The sequence below is a fragment of the Patagioenas fasciata genome, chromosome 2 (genome assembly GCF_037038585.1).
Source record: "Patagioenas fasciata isolate bPatFas1 chromosome 2, bPatFas1.hap1, whole genome shotgun sequence".
NCBI classification, from domain to species: Eukaryota; Metazoa; Chordata; class Aves; order Columbiformes; family Columbidae; genus Patagioenas; species Patagioenas fasciata.
Window position 1 is genome coordinate 22099158 of NC_092521.1, and position 21564 is coordinate 22120721.

The following is a 21564-nucleotide window of genomic DNA, read 5'->3' on the forward strand; positions in this document are numbered from 1 at the left end:
GCACACACAATATGCAGTCTAATGGTTCAAGCATAGAAATTGAATGTGTCAGAATAGTTTCCAATAATTACTTTAAATCTTCATGGGTTTAATATATTCTCATAGCTTCTACAGGTTAAAAGGTTTAATGATGATATTACGGTAGCTTGTCTTAGAGTTAAAAAATGATAAAGAACAAAAGACACTAACAGCAATACTCAGAACCCAGTTCACGCACATAAATCCAGCTAACTGATGCCAACAAATATTCTGAATGCATATCAAAGGTTGTAAATGGCTCAGGGCATTTCTCTGTCATAAAGAAATGAAAATACATTGGATCCCTATCAAATAGTTTGGCAGCCCATAAATACTGCACTTCGAAATCCAAGTTTGGTAATTAATGTGAAAGAATTTTAAGTCAAATGAAATTTACTTTAATTAGAAATACATTAACTTTTAAACCGACTGTCTTTTCTTACTCTAAGCCAAAATGATATTAAATTCAATTAAAACAATCCCATGAATACGGAGCAACAACCCACAAGCTACAAACCCAAAATAGCATGTATTATAAGAATCAAATATTTTTTCCAGAATTTTTGGTTATTGAGGGTTGCTCACAAAATTATGATCTACTTTACAGAACACAGACTGAAGAGGGAAACAGAGCTGTTATATTTTAAGGAAATACCATTTTGTAGATGGGTATCAAAAAAGAGGATGAAGTGATATTCAAAGAGAAATCATACTGGGGCAAGGTAGAAGTGTAAGAAAGAAAAATATGCTCCTGCAGAGAGCATAAATAATGTACCACACTTTGATAGGATCTGGCATCCCATCCTTTATGGGATCAAAGTTGTTCTTCTGCTGGCAACTCCTAGTGGAACTGTTAGGCAAATTAATGGGAAACAGATATGGCAAGTCATAAGCCTATGCTTTTGAAAAGGAGTGGATACCAAATGGGTTCTTGAAACCTCTCTTATTTCCTGACCTTTCCTCCCCCATCCTGTACAGTTTATAATTAAGGCCTTTTGCATTCTTCTGCTTTGGGCTTTAGGTATCTTGGCCTATTTTATCTGTGTGGGTTGTGGATATTGCTAGGAAAATAGTAAAAAGAGAGAGATAGTCATGTTTGCTTTTCAAGCTTTTTTTTTTTTTTTAATTGTTGTCACCAATATAAAAGCTACAAATACACCACTGTCTTCTATTGCCTCACTACTTTCTAAGGCAGAAAGCAATTTGATAGCAATACCACTGATCCAACATAATGCAAAATACATGAAAGTGAAGTAAGTTATTAAAATACCCTTGAGTTTGAGCTCAAATAGAATGATGACATTCCTAAGTTATTTCATACACATGATGAAAAGAAATCTTTACTTTGTCTAAAATATCATCTTAATACAGAAATCTAAGACTATATAGGATAATTCCTTTTTTTAGATGCCTAGAAGTCCATCCATCCATATGTCTGGAAGTCTTTCAACCATGAGTCTTTAAATAATGAGGTTGTCAAAATAAGGGAAACTTGAAACCTGTTTGACTTTCACTTGTTCTTGCTCCATATTTAAAAAGTATATTGAAAAAGATTGCAAAATTGACTTATAGAAAAGAATACCATAGTATTAACAAGCATAAAATTCAATTACATTTTTGAATTTTAAAAGTGTAATTGAAATGCTGTGACATTTATTACAAATCTCTACAGTGAACAAATCCTTTAGATCCACATAGTGGATCCTAATCTCCAAACTGAGGTTTCTGTTGTATTGTGAAGAGCTGTCTGAAGAAGTATGAGAATGAACAGAAGATTGAAGTGAGAAGGATCTTACTTGGGTGGGAAGCAGCAGAACTGAACAATATTGGTATTGCCCATTGGCCAAATAAAGCATTGCTATTATAACTTCTTAACAGCAAAGATCTTCACAGCAGCTATGGGCCTATTCATTGCCCCTTAAAAGAATTCAGAGCAGGTTCAGAATGCTGATACTAAAGTAATTAATGTTTTTGGTTCCCCCAATTATGAGGTGCTCAAATCAAAAAAGGTATATAGAGTCTTAATGTATTGAAAATGCTGAAAACCAATAAATTACCATGAGATCATTCTGAAATGTCTCAAACTGAATAATAAAAGATGAGAGTCACCAGTCATTCCTAAAAATCTTCGTGTATTTCTATTTACATTATTTCTTCAATAACATCACATTAGTCAATATTTTTTGGCATCACTTGAAATAACTTTGGTTTACAAAGTGAAAAGCATTTACTGTATCCTGTGTGTAATTATATCAATTTAAGAACTAAAGTTTTTCGGAAGTAAACAAGGTGGAGAAAAATAACAGGTGCTTTCATGAAGGAGACATTTCTGTATATTATAGAAAATAACTAAATGTTTTCAGCTTAATCAGAATATAGATATTGATGAAATACAGAGATGAACTATACAGATTGAGAGACTGAAATTATGAAAGATCTCTCAAAACCTTCTTCCACCATCACAGTTGAAATTGCTATTAAATGACCACTGACATTTCGTAAAAGAGTAGACACAGCTATGTTCCCCTGGTCCTGTAAGGGTCTATTCTTTCCAACAGGTACTAATACATATAATAGGTATCTAAAAATCTAATATGTATCTCAAAGATAAAATGAACACAAAAGAATTCTGATCGAGAGACTCATACAAGAGTGGACTTAGCAAGAACTAAAACTGATTTTAAATAGCTTTGATATTTTCTTGGAAATGCCTTAACTCAATGAGCTCTGCTGTTCTGATCGGAACCTGGAGGTGCCATGGCCAAAGCACCCCAGCAGGCTTCACCCACCTCGCCCCCAAAAGTCCTATAGAGCAGAGACCCCATGTACCTTGCAGCAGAACACGACCATCTCTGTACATGTCCAAACAGAGTAACAGTTCCACAGAAGAAGCAGGATAGGAGATTTTTCCCTAGCCATGGATACTGATGGCAGTGTTGAACAATTGCTCAAAAATTGCTGGCTTCCTTGGGAAAATAATGGGAAGCTTGACTCTAAATTTAAAACTGTGAGGTGCTGGGCTTAATAGTCTTCCTCCCAGGGTTTTCCCCTTCTCTCACAGCTGACTGCCGCAAAGTTGAGCTTAGAGCCTGCTTCTAGAGACATGGTTTAGTGCTAGGCTCAGGTCAGGTTACGGTTGGAGTCAGTGATTCTGAGGGTCTCTTTCAACTGAAATGATTCTATGATTCTATTCTATGATTCTCTCTTGAACTGTCTCTCCTGCAGTGAATTTTAGCTGTGTGGGGAGCAGTTCAACAGGTTGGTTCAGGATAGTACTTTCACCTGAAAAGAGAGATTTTCACCAGAAAAAAGAGATTTGCATCAGCTCAAGCAGAGGCCTAAAATAAACCTGCTTTATTGAAAACTGAATCTGATTTTTCGAAGTTGTGTAAATTATTAACTAACATTTTATTTTAAAAATCAAATGTATATATAGGACCCCAACTTTTGGTAGCCAAATTTCTTACCAAAGATTTCTCTGGAAGTGCTATTTATGAGAATACAGGAAAGCTGATTTTATACTGAAAAAAAAAATCCTTAAAACAATATTCTTATCAAAACAGGCAAAGGAAACAAGATTGTCTTGTAAAAGCAAAATCTAAGTTATTTGCTTTGAATATCAGAAGTTGTCAGTTAAAGGTCTTGCACTCAAAGGATGCCACTTCCTCCTGTTTCCTCTCAGAAATTACCTTTAAGTTTTGTCATTCTTGCTGTCTACAATGTGAAAAATTTAACTGTCTAACTGCTACAGGTCAAGCAAAATATCAGGTGATATGTGATATAAATGGTTGCTGAACTCTGCTCCAGGAATTTATGTCCAATATGTGGCCAATATAAAAAAAATATTGTTGCAGTAAGCAAGGTCTTTCCAAGAAGTATGTGATCCAAGTCACAATCTGAATGAAAATAATATGGTTGACACCTACAGAAATGTGGAACAAGAAAAAAAAAATTAAAGGTTGTTTAAATTTCTTTTTATTACTGTTTAAATGACATTGAATTGTCAATGACTGTCCATAAAAGGGATTGCTAGAATGAAGACAATTTCAGTTAGCCAGCTTCCTAGTGGGGGAGCATGCTTTGCATTCCTGTTTTCTATTTGAGAATTGCTTCATGGGTTTGTTGTTTTTTTTCTTCTTGACTTCAAATTTAACACACTAACCAAAGCCTGAAACCCAGGGGACATTTCTCACCAATTAAACAAAATTTTATCACAATACTTAAACCATGTTAACAATGTTACTTTGGATTATTTGCAGAATACGTGGCACTGCTTAGTAAAAGAATTGAATAAGATGGTGTGGTGATCTAGGCTATAAAGTTAAAGAATCTCTGGAATCACGGGTCAGCTCAGGTCTTCATCACTAGGGTTAGATCAGGGCAGCAGATAAAGGACCAAGGTCTTTCAAAGCATGCTGGGAAGTTCTATTTTGCATGTTCATTAAAGTAATGATTAGGGTGATGACCAGCTTTTTTTTTTCTCTTTTATTGGGGTGTGGATACTTTTTCAAAGTGATTTTTGCAGGGTGCTCTGTGGTGTTTGTCCTTGCTGCGTCATATAAATATGTACATATATTTTGGGGGCCTTTAAAAAGTACTGAGTGCCAAGATAGAAAAAGAAGGAAGCAGTAAGAGGAACATTACCTAAACCACCCCATTTCACTTCTCCAAAGAGTTCTAGGACATCTTTCCCATACAAATGCTATGCAATAGGATTTTGAAAATACAAAATAAAAAATATCTTAGGAGTCAGTGGGTGCTTACATTCTGTCCTCATAAAAATCTGTTCACATTGGCCATGCTATAAACTCTCCATTGTCTTCATGAAAGCCAGAGCACAGCCTTATTGTAAGGCTCTCCAACATCCTCTTTGCCAAGCATGCAAGCTCCTCAGAGTCCCACCACTGGTGTATTCCACAGTACAACCACAGAATAATTCACATTCTGACACAGCCACTTGAAAATATGGCCACAAACACTTGATGATAACTATGCCTCTGCATCCAGAAAAGCAAACAGCTGTTACTAGGGATTATTCAGCCGTCCTAAGAATGCAAGACATTTCCATTAGCATCTTAAGAATGAGAAGTACGGTCAAAGATTAAAACAAAAAGAAAAACAATGGTGGTGATTGGTGTGTGCACCTGCATGTACAACTCTAGGAGAATAAAAAGTTCAACTAGGAAACCTTTACTGATTAAAAAAAATATATGTAACACTGTTCTGTCTTTTGCACAATGATGCTCTCATTTGTAATTATATAATCTGACATTTTTACTATTTTTTCTTCAGCAGACTGAACATCAACCTTCATTTACGTGGTTCAGTACATATGGCTATTTCAGGGGTTGGATTTTGAGGCCTTTGGATTCTGGTTTTAATTCTAATAAAAAGTAAAAATAAGGACAAACAGCCTCCCAGCCATCCAATATGATACATCTATTTTCATGCTAAATACATTTAAACTGAATTTTGAGTTTACCTATCCCTTAGGCTTTTGTTAACTAAATACAGAGTTGGACATTAAATTTAGTCTTAGTCAGTCCAAGGTATCAGACTTTAAACAGGCCTGTCAAACTAAATATCACAGAAGCCTACAGAGATCCACAAGACATTTAATAATTTTTGTGTTAAAATGTTACAAATTCCATCCAGAAATTTATTATCAACAGAAGGAAGACTAAAACAAAACAAACCACCATCCTGGTCTTTAAAGGTAAGTATGTTGCTGACTATAGGTGACACATTGTGTGTCACCGACAATAGGTGCGTACTGACTATAACAATAACTTAAAAATAAAGGGCTGTCATGTTCTGTTTATAAAGGGTAAGGATATCACAGTAGCTTCACTCTTAGAAGGCTTGAAAAACCTCTCATGATGCTGTAAAATAAGAAAAAAATCCAAATAACTGTTCTCTCTGTCTTCTACTGCTGTTGATCTCAAACTCTCTCAATCATACAAATTTTTTGCCTTTGCTTTCTCCAACAGTTTATTTGCCAGACCATTCTGCTGTTTGGCCCTCCATTGTCCAGCCTTAGGAGCTCTTCCAGTTTGGTCACCTATCTTTAATAGGATTTTTTAGTTTTTGTAGGCTTCATCTCCAGCAATCACATTATTATAAAGAAACATCATTTTCCATAAAAATGATAAAACACAGAAAAAAATGTTTCAAAGTCCTTGTCTATTTGAATTTCATTCTCAAAGTTAGCAAAAAGTCTAATCAATCCTTCATGTGCTCTTAACAAGAGAGCTTTGCTCCAGATGTTGCAGAAAAGAGCTGTAATGGCTATTTCTCCATCTTTCATGGCCCTTTAGAAATGGAGCTGTCCCCACTACTCCATTTTCTAACTTCCATCTACCTCCTTAGAAAGCAGCAATGAGTGGGCATCGCTACTCCACCCCTTCTCATCCTGGCATAAAACTAGAATTAATTAGCCAGCAGTATTTGTGCTACGTGCACACTGACTACCTTTAAAAGGTTACGATCAGCCTTTCCAAAAGTTTGGCAATCAGTTTTTGGGCACAGTTACTTGAGTCAGTTCCCATCTTCGCCTAGGCTGAGGAATGTTTTCTGTATCTCTTATGTTTGAAGACCACAGTAAGTATTACTTGCAATTGCAAATAGTTTCTGGCACAGCAGTAACTGGTTGGGCTGAACCATCTCACTGATGAAAAGAAAGATATCTGCTTTATCAGTCAAGTTCTTTGGCAGGCAGGGGTTTACTTCCATTGCTCATACTGAATACATAGCCAGGTGAACAAGCATATGTCTCCATGACACTTTTCGCAATACTTAAATCCTAGGAAACATATTAAATTATTTCAAAAATATGATTTTAGAAACAAAATGTGAAAACTTTACATTGCAAAGCTTCTCCTTCACCCAAGGAAAACAGGGTTTTAGTCATTAAGGACTCTATCAAGCTGCACTGCTGTCAGATTAAAAAATTTATATAAAAATATTATTATTAACTTTCTGAACTTGCTTTTGTGCACTGGAAATATACAATGTAAGCTTTGTATGCACTCCCATAGGACTGTTCAATTTTTAAAAATCTAGATTTTTTTCAGGGAATAAAATGTTCTCATTTTTGCAATTAAATATTATATTGTCCAAAGAGAGGAAATGGCAATATTTTTATTTCAATAATATATCCACATATTCAGATATTTAGCTCTCACAACACCTCTTGGTCTAATAACACCTCAAATCAATAGCTAATCCTTTAATTCACAAGAATGTTTGGTAGCATGCTAAATACCGTGAAAAGCATTTCCTAACAAAGCCTGTAAATGGATAATCCTAGTTCCACATTTTTTAAAGCAAATTCTAGAAGAATAGGAAAACATCTCCTTCTAAACGTGTGATTTTGAAATGCCACCCTTGCTTTTAGCTGGGCTCAGAGCTGCACCAAGTGCCTTGTACTGAAATGGGTAAGCTATTTTGTCATTGAGGTAGAACATGGAAGACTATCGGTTTTAAATGCACATCTGAAAATATGTTACTATTGTCCTGGTTTTGTTTAAAAAAAGACCAGTTTCTCTTTTAGTAATTTTTCCTTTCAGCTAAGTTCTTTTAAGTAACTGCACTTTTCTGAATTTCTGCATGTTTTCTCAGACACTGTTCACTCCCGAGTTGATAAGGGTAGCAATGGTACGCAGAAGAGGCCCAGGTTTAGACTTATAGCTATGGCAGCCAAAGTTGCTGATAAATTTCGCACGTCCCAAAAGTGAGAGAGGCGTATTTAGAAGGAGGGGAGGACAGAACATGTGACTAAAAATTGACCAACTAAGTATTCCATCCCGTTCACGTCATATAGCCTATAAAAGTGGGAGATCACGAGGGCATTGCTTTCTTCGACCATGGCTGGGATCTGAAGAGGACCCTGCCTGTAGTGCCTGTGATCCGAGGCCTGGTTCCAGACTCTGCATCCCTGAATCCAGGTTTGCTGGGAGTCCAGCCCAGGACCTCCAGGTGCCTGCCCTGCCACCAGAGCCACACCAGCTCACAGCTCCGCAACAGGCAACATTGCGCTACCCTGGGAAATTCAAGACTGGTTTTGTATATTTTGTATTGTTTTCTCTATTTATTAGTAGCATTAGTAAAGCATTTCTAAATTTTCCAACTTGTGAGTCTCTCTCCCTTTTCCCTCCTATTGCCTTTCCTTGGTGGGGAGGGCAGAGGGTTAACAGAGAGCATTTGCCACAGTTTATTGTTGCCCTGCAGTAAACAGTTACAACTGTGCACAAAAAAAACCTAATTGCTACTGAGCTTAAGGGCAATAACTTTTGCAACCGAACTGCTGATCATGATTTTGCATTTCTGTGCTATACAGTTACATTTATCAGTGCCTAATACATTTGCTATTGTTGGTAGGCCAGGGTTTTGCAAAAGTCCATCTGAATTGGAAAGTCTAGAAAAGTTAACAATACACAGATACTGTTTTCTCACACACATCAAGGAAACACAGGTCATAAAAAGATGTGTTTTTCTGAGATGCTAGATATAATTTTAAGGTTTGATTTCATCCAATCCCAGGAGTGTGATGTGTTGATCTGATATTTTGATTCAACATATTGATTCAATCAATAACTTAGGAAGGTTCTTGAATAAAAAGGTCCACAAGATTCCTTTTCCGTTATTACGAACAAATAGGAAAAGGATCACCCAAACCTCTAATTCCATTTTTGTAATGAAAGATATTCAGAATCACAGCACAGGAACTGGGAATGGATCTTAAGCACAAGTTTACTTAACACAGTCTTTCTACAGCATAATTACATAATTTCTAATTGTGATGATTTACGGAAGATGGAATTTAGATCACACCACCAATTCTCTTCTTTATCCATACTCAACTTCTTTTCCCCTGTAATTTAAGTGATTTCTGTCTTGAGATTTGTTTAATATGAAAACCACAGCAAGTAACATCTGCAAGATTCCATAAAGACAATGTCTGGCTCTAGGGGAGTAGTACCAAAGGTAAAACTGAGCTCTGAAGGAGCCAGCCATACCACCGAAAACAGAAAAAATGACAAAATACCACCCAAGTTTAACAGACTGGTCAATGTACCAAAAAAATGCTTCATATTTGAGAAGATAAATGGCATCCAAGAGGCTTATCTAATTTGGTGGGAAAATAGCAGAACAGAAAATTAATGAGAGCTTTAACACAGTAATTGTAAAATTAAAATTTAATTAGCTTAAATATGGGGAATTTTGTTGTTGTTGTTCTGACATGCCACAATGGAACAAGTAAGGAAGTGTGAACAGCTACTGCATTTTCAGAGCTAGGATGCCTTACTAGATATAAGTTCTCTGCCAGTAATATAAAGTATTCAATAAAATGGCAGATTAAACTTCAGTATGAAAGATGAAACTACAATGCACAATACAAAAGAAAAGTCATGATCACTATTTCTAAGTTAGAGTTCCTTCAATGTTTTGACTTCTTGCTCTCTGTTGTTACCATAACCTTATGTTTTCCACTTTTTGGCATGAGACAATAGCTTTTGATAACTAACAACTTTACTTCTAATCAAAATAGTTTTAATTCAATGAAGATAAGTTTGAAATTCCAGTCCATAAAATGTAATTTACTAAAACTATTCAGTTCTCAAATTATATCCTCCCCAGGGTGAAAAATAAATAGTTATATCAGAGTTTCCATACTTTTTGTAGCAGTTTTCAAATGCAAAGATAAAACAAATTATAGATTGTTTTCATGTGCTAGTTGGAAACTTAATGGCTAACTTACGGATTATGGAGATGGGAAATAAGCCCTGATAGGATATAAATCGAATCAGTTTAAAGTCTTAAGTTATAGTATACATGTCATCAGTTAATGCTTTTTGTAGAGTACATAGTTTATAGTTAATAAAAATTATATTAGTATCTCAAACTTAAATACTTGTAGTTTGCCAATATTTAAATATATTGAGGCAGAAAAGAGTGAAAAGTATGTGAGGTGAGCAGTGACAAAATCTATAGGAAAGGTAAAATGAACCAAAATAACACAGAGAAAAGCAGTAGAAGAGACAGACCTGAGTTTCTTCTCCGTGATGATTCCGCTTCTTCTGTGATCACATCGTGTAATGGACAGACATAGACAAAGGAGATGGGCGTGAGAGGATGTATTCAGAAGGTTAAAACTGACACTGAGGGAAAGGGCCAAAAATTGTTTTAGAGAGAAGTCTGCAAAGCAGAGTTAGTAAATGTGGAACAAAATAACACAGACGCCAGAAGGAAAAAAAAGCTGAGGAAGAAGTGGTTAAACGACTGTTGTTAAAAAGGAACAGTAAAGACAGGGTTAGTATAGGAGCTGAGGAAATAACCAAAATTATAATTGACAGCAAAGTCAATTCTTGTAATGAAGCTGAAGAAAAAGCTGGATAGTAAAAGGTATGTTAACTAGCATAAACGCATTCATTCGTGAGCATTCAACCTTGTGGAACTTTATCTACTTCAACGTAAGCATCATTTTACTTCAAAGTACTGAACATTCAGTTTAACATCACCAATGGGGAGTGTATTATTATTTTTTTCAATTATTACATTGTTGTAATTTATGCTGAACCAAACTTCACATATCCAAAGCAGAAAGCAAAAAGGAAACAGATGTTTTTTCAAAAGGATATACAAGCTCAAGAATTTCAGAATCCACATAACACACTCTGGAAAGGACTGCATTATTGTCACACTGTGCCAAAGGTATTACCAAGATCAAAATACAGAATGTGAGAAAAGAGAATGTACAGCTATTAACTCTCATGGTCAATTCAGCAGATATTTTTCAGAACAAAACGTTACTCTCATCTCACAAAAGTCTAAATTACTGGAAATGCATGCAAGTCAAATGCCAAAGCAACTGTCTCATTACTTACTTTATTACTTCACATTCAAAAACACACTGCCATTTCAGACATGGAGAACATCTGAGGGACAGTGTCATTCTCTGTACTGAAAATCCATTTGTAGCAAAACAATGGGAGGAATTCATCTTGGAAAGTAATAATAATTAAAAAGAACTGTGAAGCGACCATCATTAGCAAAACAAACGCATTCTTCCAAAAATAATCAGAAATATTAATTAAAAAATGTACCTATAAGCTCTAATTTCACCTTGCAGTTTGTTAATGAGTCAGAAAACATTGCCCTTGATTCATTAACACTGCATACATTCAATTAAGAATTCCAAAAAGGTTCACACACCATCATTTTATCCACATTTTACAGTCAATATCAAGATGCCATTGAAAAATGCAAAATTAGAATAAGCAATATAAATAAATAAAATGCAATTAAAGACAACAGTAAGTTTCATCTTATAAACACCGTGTTCTACAGTTAAGCAATTTTCTTCTATAACTGGTAGATTATAATTTTCAGCTACTATCAAATGCCAAAACTGTGTCAAAACTTTGTTGTAAACACAAGCAGCTTGTAACATGTATACTTAGAATGCATATTTTAAGCAATTAAGTTTGCTTACAGAATGAACATATGTGAGTGCTGAATATGAGATGCAATTCAAAAGAAAAACAGCTAATGTTTTTGAAAAAGGATGTTATGTACTCATATGTTAAAAAGAAAAAAAAAAGTAACGGCATATAAATATATATTTTTATTTGGGCAAGTACAACAACTCCATAGAATTAAAGAAGTGAATACAAAGATCTACTTCACCTTGACGTATTATAGCTTGTATTAATATAGTGTAGATATAATTGTTATAACTGCTAAATAAATCAATCATTATTATCACCACCAAAACCCTAGCTGAAGTACTTGAAAATTTCTGAAAATGTTTTGTATTACACATCTATAGCCCTGAAGCAAGCACTCCTACCATGTCAAAAACAGTCATGCAAAGGTCTTTATCATGATCCTTACATACTTTAAAAATTATTTTTACTATCCATAAGAATGCATAACTTTGAGACATATACTGCATTAAGATATATCCTTCTGAATAAATTTTCAAAGGATGGGTGGAATCACACTATTTCCAAAATCTGAAAGGCATTCCAGTACTATCAGTGAGGCTCAGTGCAGACACAACTGATTACCCGGGAAGCTCCCTTTGAAGATTTTAGAACCAACTGGTCACTACTTGGCTGCATATCAGTCACATATACCAATATTTTTTAAAAATGTGTTTTTAAAAGTCCTCAAGCAAAGTATGTGTTATGTAAAAATATTTTTACACATCAAAGTGTCAAACAAAGAAGTTTTTAATTATGAAGAATAATTCCAATAGAAGCCACAGAGGAAAATAAAAGATAAAAGGTATCTTCTCACTCTGGTTATCTGTTCAGCTGATACCTCATCTCTTGAGATACATGGCTTGTAATATTTTTGTATTAATTGTTGTAAATATTAATGAATTAGTAGCATTTGTGCAATGGTACTGCACTAACTTCTTTCAATTAATGATGATAAGAAGGAACTACTAATAGACCGATTAATTTAGACACAATAGCACTTACGTGAACCAATTTCCTCCTGATTAAGAAGCTATGCCATAAATCCCAAACAATAGTTTGAAAATTCTCTGGCTTTGTAGCTTGTAATCCATTAAAATAGATCTTTGTTGACAGAAATATATTAAAATCCCAGAACAAAACCATGGAATAATATTCTATTACATTTACATCATGTCAACAGGCATTCTTCATTTGCATAGTCATTGCTTTGTTGTGGAACTAGAATTTATTTGGATCAATTGTTCATTTTGATGCAGGAAAGTGGTATGTATGAGGGTACTATATGCAGATTTAGAAACAAATTAGACTCTCAATGAATAAACTTATAAAGTAAATGAAAACCAGGTATTGTACTGCAAGTCTGAATAAAACATAACAAGTACCATCTATTTTATCATGCTTTGATGCAGAATTTTCATTATAAGCAATGTCACTCATTAAAGAGAACTATTTAGGAACTTAGTGTTCAAAAAACACTCTTAAAACTTTACACATCGAACATGGTCGTCTGAAATTCTAAAAGTAGCATACGACAAAGAGACGTAAGTTAATTACTCTTTCTTTCTTCCCCTTGAGTTTTTTCCACACCTGCTCTCAGAAATTTCTGTGACTTCTAGATTTCAAAAACCTTACTTCTGTACACTGTTTACAAAATAAGATGTGCAATAGCACAATCAAATAAGCATAATCTTAAAACATGGAGGAAACTTTAAGACAGAAATGTTTCATGGAGTCAGTATGTTTCATAACTCTGCGTCATTAGTCTGGATGTGATTAAACCTGAAGAATGACACAATGCCTCTAACCCTCAGGAGAGAGATTCCCAGGCAACATTCGAACTCTGCAGAGCTAAGGATACAGATAAAAGAGGAAGAGTATATAGCAGAACAGTTAAGAACAGAAATATTTGTTAAAAGAAGATTTAGAGTGAAAGGCTGACTATGCTGGGGTGTGAATAAAATCAGTTTTCCTTAATCTTCTTTAACAGCATTAAGCCACATCATCCAGTTACCCTTCCTGCTGATACAGAGCCCGTTCCAACACTTCTCATTTTTTTAATGAGGTAATTCTCTACTAGTTAAAGGTGAGTTCTTTTTCTTGAAGTGGAAGTCCATACACACAAAATCACAGCTGTATACTGAACAGATGCTGACATTTTTCCTCAAAAATATAGGCAGAAGACTAACTAGGACAAATACAGGAAAGACAGAAGCAATACATTTAATTTTGCAATTATTTAATAAGATATGCTATATATAATATATGCTAACTAAAGGCAGTAAGAATATGGAAAATGTGGGTTATTACTACCAAAATACAAGGATGATAGAGAAGAAGGCAGAAAACAACATACAAGAAATATTAAATATCCTAAGTATAATGAACTCTATAAATCAAATGAAATCATGTGGACTGCATGACTTTTTCACAAGTCTCAGGAGAGAAACTGAGAAATTCAGAGAGAGTTGTTATGATTTTGTTTCTCTGAGTAAAGTTCACATAATTTTATAATGAAATAAAGACATTAATCCACTATAGTTACACACTCAATTTGAAATAGAATAAATCCTGAAAAGACAATAGATGTCACTAAATTAGGTGATTTAGGTATTCAAACATCAATACTACTTCAGAAAAGATACTTAACAGCATAGATACAAATACACCCTCTATTGTCAAGAAAGGATAGATAAGCTATCCTAAATCAGATATCTCCCTATTCTAAATCTATTCTCGTTCTAGTGATGTCAAGAAGTTTCACCACCCACAGAATCAGATTGTCCAGGTGATCACATAGATAAGATTGCAGGAATGGTCTCCAAAACACACAAAAAACCCAATAAAAGGTTATATAGAAAAAGGTATGTGGTTTGTTAGACTTTTTCAGGACACCGCACTATTTCTGATCCATCTTAAATTACAATTATACCCTGACTTAATGCAATTTGTCTAGGACACTGAAGTGCAATATTTGATTACATATGTGTCCTACTCACACTGGGATTGCAATTCCCAAGCACAGAGTCCCTTTTTTTTCTTTTGAATCCAATTCTTTGTTACTTCAGTACAGACTAGACATATTGTCTTTCAAAGTGGTATAGGAAAAGATAAAGTAGAATTTAAAAGAAGCAAATATATTAGACGACTATCTGCTTTAAATACACCATTTATTAAGTGCAAGAATAGTCTCTGGTAAGTGTGTAAATGCTCTTCTTTTTTCAAGAAAACAGTCATGCCATATATCCAATCACCATTACTCCTCATTTGTCACAGGTAAACAATCTGCATACATGCAACATGTAGCTCTTTTTGTAAATTCTACCCACTTCGCTGCTTTTCAAAACTCATAGCATTTTCATAGGATTTGCATACCCTTCAAATTGAAAGCCAGTCAGTACATATAATGACTTACCATCTGCAGGCATGCATTTTCTGATGTGCTTAATCTACCATGGTTATGATTTCTCTAAAAAATTAGTACTATATTAAAGAAATACGGTTTTCCCAGAAATAAGTACAGGAACACTCCATTTTCACTTCATTCAATTCCAAGAGGCATAAATCCATTTCAACTACTCTGTTTCCTTTTGGTCAACCATATTAAAATATGCCAGCACTTGCCCGGGTTTCTGTTCTTCAGCTGTTACTTTGAAATTAAAATCGTCAGTGGCAAAGACTATATGTCTGATGACACTGCAATCTTCTCAACAGGCAATGATAACAAAACCATGACAGGAGGCTATCCAGGGAAAAAAATGTCAAATCTACTGGCTCCAAATAGAAAAAAGGAGAAAAACAATAGCATTTCCTTTGCTATCTCACGAAGGCAGTTTCTGCATTAGCTGTATCATCTCTGGATGGAGGCACGGTTTGCTAGACTGCATTCAGCTTCCAAAACTTTGCATAATGAGACTGATTGAACACTTCAGAAACAATTGACTGGGAAGAGAAATGAGTATTACTGCCTTGGTACTCTAAACTATGTGCTTTCTCCCTGATGGAGATCAGTACATGACATTCCTACCCATAGCCTACTTTTTCTCCAACTTCTTCAAGGCATCAGATATCAAAATGCAAAACTTTGTGAAAATAGCATGCTGTGTTTTTTGTTTTTTTTTTCCTTCACTGACCAAGGAAATGTGATTAGAGGACTAGAGCTTTATTCACTTTCTTTCACATGCCATCTATTACAACTCAGAGACAGGGGTACTGAAAGTAGAAATGCTTAACAATATTAGGTAGGAACAAATCACTATTCCACATGCTCTTTGATTTGGTGGTGTCCTGAGAACGTGGTGTTCTCTGACAGAGTGCTCACATTAGCTAAAGGAAGGGCATACTCACATGGGACACAGCTTGAATTTTGATGCTGTGCTTACCTAGAGTTCTGCAATTTCACCTTTCCGATCTTTCCAAATCTCTGCATTAATACAACTGACTCTTTGTAAAATACTGAACAATCATTTTGCAAATTGTCTCAGAACTTAGAGATTACAGTACAGTTAAGAAAACTTGTTGATTTCTGAGATTCAGGAACAGGAATTTTACCAGCATCTTCTATTGAAAAGCCTGAAAATAAGAACCATGTCACTATTTTATTTAATGACCTTAAATTGTCCTTCAACAAATTTGCTAATATCATTTCTAGTCATGCATATTTCTTTAATATTAATGCTTCATATGATACAGCATTACTGTTATTTTTTCTGTTATTTAGATTTTTTTTATCTATTTATGTTTTTATCTATAATTTTCTTGCAGTCTCAGTTCTTGTATATTTGTGTATGTGTGTAGTTAGTATCTATTTTGTGTATTCAACATCTATTTTTTCTCACAGATTTTCTTAGTTATAATACTGTAATGGCTTTTTCCATGTGACTGGTTCCATTAAATTATTGACAGACAAACCAAACTTAAAGATGTGGCAAGACAACCTATAGCACAAAAATCTTTGTATGAAAAGGCAATCAAAAGTAACAGCAATATGAGGTGCCCATATTCTTCCTGGCATCTCCCTGCAGACTGCCAGCTGTAGCCAGGGACTAAGTTGTATCAGTATCACATTGCTATTTTCTGTGCAAGCAGAACATTTAAAGCATTCTTAGATGAACAAAAGCACAGTCCTGTGCAAAGAGTAAATCCCATATTGGAAATCTTCAAGGAATCTGAAGTTTACTTAGGCAGGTTCCATCAGGTTACATCACTGGTAGACCATGGTCACAGATACAATGTATCGTAACACCCAGGGGTGAGTACACTGTCATGATACCTCCTTCCAGGTGTCCTGACTCCTACATCTTGCAAATGAACTAAGTGTAATGATACAGGGATGTCTACAGGGGACAGAAGTGTGCCACGTAGCAGGTAACGCAAATCCTGGAAGCTGCATTGATTTTGTTACACGGGGTACTGCTCAACTTCTACCACTTTAGTACATGGGGCTTTTTGACAAACAGAGAGAATCGGTTTGGAAAAGCATCCTAGGAATACAGATATGCAATAGTTGGTGCCCATTGGAGAGTCTGTTCAGAACCACCTCAGATAATCCTGCCTCAGGTGTAATCGTCCCACATGAACACACTATGAAAGACATTACTGATAATGTAAATCAGAGCAGAAGTTGTGCTCTTATCAGGCATCAGCCCTCACAGAAAGACCTAGGACTGTAGACTGCAGAACACAATTTCTATTCAACCTTGTGTCTATTCTAGATTTTGGCAGTTGAGACTGTGGCTTTCTAAAGCAATTTCATGTATTTCCTGCAGCATTGGAGGTCAGTAGTGCTATTCCAGATCGAAAAATAGATAAATATCAGATAAATCTTGCTTTAATATACAAAACACTTCTAACGCAACAACTTTTTAATGTCGATATTTACTTCTGATTTCTATTCTTCTACCTGTTTTGTTTCGGTTTTGTCTTACAAGATTTCACACATTTTCCAAAATCTAGAATGCTCTAAGAATAGGCAACTAACAAAAACAGCTCCCATTTCTAAAAAAAATGGGGAAGGTGGCTCTAAACAAGTGTTGCTAATAACTATGAATGTGCCACCTGCCTAGACTGCAGTTCTAAGCCCACTCCAGCTGGGAGATGGAGTTAATGTTCTTACCTAGCTACTTTGTAAGGGGAAAGTCTGGGCAGACTGTTTGCAGACATTGTATTTTGAATCTGTCATCTGATAGTTAAAATGCTCAGTTGAAAAAGAAGATATGTTACATTCTGATCCTGACTCTTATGAGAAGTACTGGTTTTATCCTGTAACTTCCTCCGATGAGTCAAAAGGCAGGGAACAGGAGATGTCGATCTGGCCTTTTGCAGCCAGGTTCCCCAATTCCTAGGATGCAGAGTCAGTCCAGATTTTGTGGCTCTTCTTCAGCTCTGACTCTTGCACTTCCAGCTGTACAGCAGTTGAGCTTCAGCAAAAAACTAGGTGAGCCTAAAACTGAGACTGCAGCATTAATTTAGGAGATGGCACAGCTGGACAATCTTGCAAACTTGTGTGACTGTGAAAAGTGTTGTTATTAGAAAAAGTGAGATAACGAATACACCCAACAGCTCAAAAACTGAGCCTATGTATTCTTTGAACTGAAAAATTCACATTCACTTGAGTGGATGGGGATCAATCTTCAAACACATCATGAAACCTAAAGATCCTTTCCTTTCTTTTCCTTTCCTTTTCACTACTCCTTGCAGTGTGCTTATCAACATAATATCACAGTGCCTTTTGCAAGTGCATAAATTAATGTGATTGGGTCCTTTTATTTTCTGATTCAGAGGAGAGAACAATACTATTATTATCATTAGCATCATTATCATGATTATTATTAGGTTTACTTTTTATTGCCATGTGTTTGTAGCAATAAAGACAGAGTCAAAGAATTGCATTTTATGCGTGGGAGGGAAGAAAGTTTGTGATAATTTTTAGTTTCAGAATAAATTATTTCATATACAGGACTGAGGAAGTAAGAGTGCTCTTAGATTTGAGAACTGCAGCTGTACGGAGATATAAAATGCAGCTTGTATAAAAATTATATTGGAACATTATTTCTGCCATGTGTGATGGTGCAAGAAGGTTTCGGATTCAAGTCTTTAGGAGATGACTTTCCCACCATACATGCAGTAGACACCTTGGTTCGGTCAACTAAATAAGAATCAGTATAATTCATAGTTGGATTCCTGAGGCTTGCACATATAGATAAATCATGACAAAATTCAAAACTGAAAAGCAAGCTAAGTCTAGTATTGCGCCAGAACACTTTTTTCTAATGTATGTGCATTCTAACACAATTTTTTACAAAAGCAGATCTATTTTGGCTAAGACAGAACTATGTAATCTAAATGGTCTCTACATACTAAAAATTTCACACCAAATTGAAAAAAAATAAGGTACACCAAGCACACACGCATTACAAAAGCATGAAATGTGTTTTTTATAGTCTCATGCTTTCATGTGGTTTTCCAAACCCTGACAAACCTGGCTCAGAATGGTGTTTCTTTTTCGGCAATGGTTTGTCATCAGTTATTGTACCATTCACCTTTTTCTGCTGGTCCTCCCATGTAACTTCTAGCATAAACCAAAAAAAATCAGAAATATTATGTAACTTACATTATAAGACACCTAATACCACTTGGGACAACTTGATCTAAACAAATGTACTGTCATTAACATGGCAAAAAATTTGGGTTAGTTATTCAATTTAGAGGCCTGTGGTGGAGAGAACTAGCAAACATCTTAAACATTGAACAAAACATACTATATGAAAGTTAGCATCTGTGTAATTCATCAAATATTCTGATCTCTTTGATATTTAACAATTGGAATTAAGAAAAACAAGGTTATTTACACAATCATTTCTTCTGTTTTTAAAACTTGATTATAGAGTTTCTTACAACATCTTTATGTTTCTGTGAATGGAAAAGGAAGTTAAAAATATTTTGGTACAAAATCTTTGCAAAGGTATAATTCAAAGAAACAAACAAAACAAAACTGAATCAGTAATCATGTAGGTTTACTTTAAATTGACAAAGTATTTTTAACAATGAATTGTTAAGTCACAACTAGGTTACATTTAATTTCTATATCTCAGATTTGATTTAAATTCAATTTTTATTTTAGGATTAAATTACTCAATAAAATCTTTCTTGCTAATTATGGATCCTGTACCCTGAAACCAGCATTTCTAACCTAACCACTCAGAAAAAGAGCTATGAATAGGAGCACATACACTCTCCTCTAGACAGAGACTCCATTTGCTAGACTCGCCAGACATTAGTCTTTCTGAGGTTGTCAGACTTCTTTGGTCTACACTTTAATTAATGGGGTGGTTAGCATAATACTATAGGTTTTAAATCTTCTGGTATCTCCTGTGAAGACCAAATCTAGACCAATTAACTAGATAGATTCAATACTCTAAACTCCATTTTTGCTTTGGATTGTTAAGAAGCTGCTTATTTTGCTGAACCCGCGAAGTGCGAAGTTCTTAACAGCCACTGCCCAGAGATATAACCACTTCTATGGTCACAGTAATAGCCAGTGATGGAGACTACTATGATAGATATGAAATACATTTTCAACCTTATAAATTCAAAATAAATTGACATAAAGTTATATTAGCCTATGACTGTTACTTTTTTTTTCCTTCTGTTATTCAAAATATTAACCTGTAGACATATTATCTGTAGTCATCCTGCAGCTTTCTTATCTGTGGCTGTTGTTCTGTGACAGGCTGCTGTCCTATAAAATGTGGCTTTGATTTTTAAAAATGATGGAGTTGTAGGCTTCAAGTAATACATCAATAAAATTGTCACTATAATGATTTCATGACAGCACAGATACACATGCTGAAACAGGAACTGTCGTCTTTCAAGTGCCATGTGTAATAAGTACTAAATAAGAAATTTCAAAAGAAACATTCTGTTTTCAAACTACAGAAATAAAATCTTTCTGTTTTTTTTTTTTTCTAATGAAAATGTGATTCTTTCTTTTTCTCTGTGAAAACACACATTTAGCAATTCACTGATGCCATCTATGCTTCCTTTCTCTTGGTGAGTCCAAAAGAGTGTTCCTAACTAACACACACACACAAAATTTCAATGACCTTAGTAAAACTACCTTTGAATTTAAGGAATAGGCACCACTAGGAAAAAACATTAGACAATCATTTAGGTCAAATAGTGGAGATAGTTAGAACAAGATAAAAAGTAGGCAGACAGTAATCACACACACAGGATTTCGTCAGGATATTTAACAAATAGCCTAAATACTGGAGAATACCAGGAAGCCCAGAGTGATTTCCACACTAGCTTTATGGCAGTTTTAGAAGACAGGACCTTCTCGGTCAGAGTTCTTTCTTAGAACTCCTGATTCAGTTATGAATGTAAAAACTGTAGTTTCCTTAGTCAACAAAATCACTCATCATACTGAAGTTCCCTACCAAAAGAAAAACTTTCGTAAGTCTTGCTAATTTTTTGAGAGCTAAGTACCTAGAAAACAGTCAACCCACTTAGGAGCACTCTAGAAGTGCTTCTATAATAACATTGATTTGACAAGCATGAAAAAATAAATATCGAATAAAAACTTAACTCTTTGAATAAATATTTTTGTGATCTATTAACCTTAAGAAAACAAAACAAAACAAAACCAAAAACAAACAAAAACCAACAAACCAAAACCTACAACCAAGACATATAATACAAAACAAGACAGGCTACTGTTTTATGTTTATACTGAAAGTGATAGTATGAGTATAGAAACACTTCCAGAAAAGGTTCAAATGGCCATCCTTCTACAGCTTTATTTATTCTTACAGCACATCAGCATTAAATTTAAATGGTTGCTTAATTTTATCAGCAGTTAAGCACAACTGTTAGATTAAGTATATGCAGGCTGGAGGTACTCCAGATCAGGTGAAAAGTTTGATTGACTTCTAGAACATTGCAAGAGTATGACTAGTACTGGTTATTATTTCAACTGAGAAATAAGAATAGATATATCCATTAGATTTACTTCAACATTTAACCTTTACCATTTTCTAATTCCATTTCCAACTTAATG

General features: G+C 34.8%; 1 protein-coding gene across 37 annotated transcripts in view; it reads right to left on the reverse strand.

The window, feature by feature from the left end:
* The window catches only part of RIMS2 (regulating synaptic membrane exocytosis 2), a 466824-nt gene that overhangs the window by 98457 nt on the left and 346803 nt on the right, over positions 1-21564 (reverse strand). For 7 of the 37 annotated variants that reach the window (XM_071803869.1, XM_071803880.1, XM_071803893.1 and 4 more), the window contains one exon: positions 10065-10097. The exons of the other annotated variants lie outside the window; for them this stretch is intronic. In XM_071803869.1, the coding sequence (XP_071659970.1) occupies positions 10065-10097 (33 nt within the window). The remainder of the gene's footprint in view (positions 1-10064; positions 10098-21564) is intronic. 37 annotated transcript variants of the gene reach the window in all.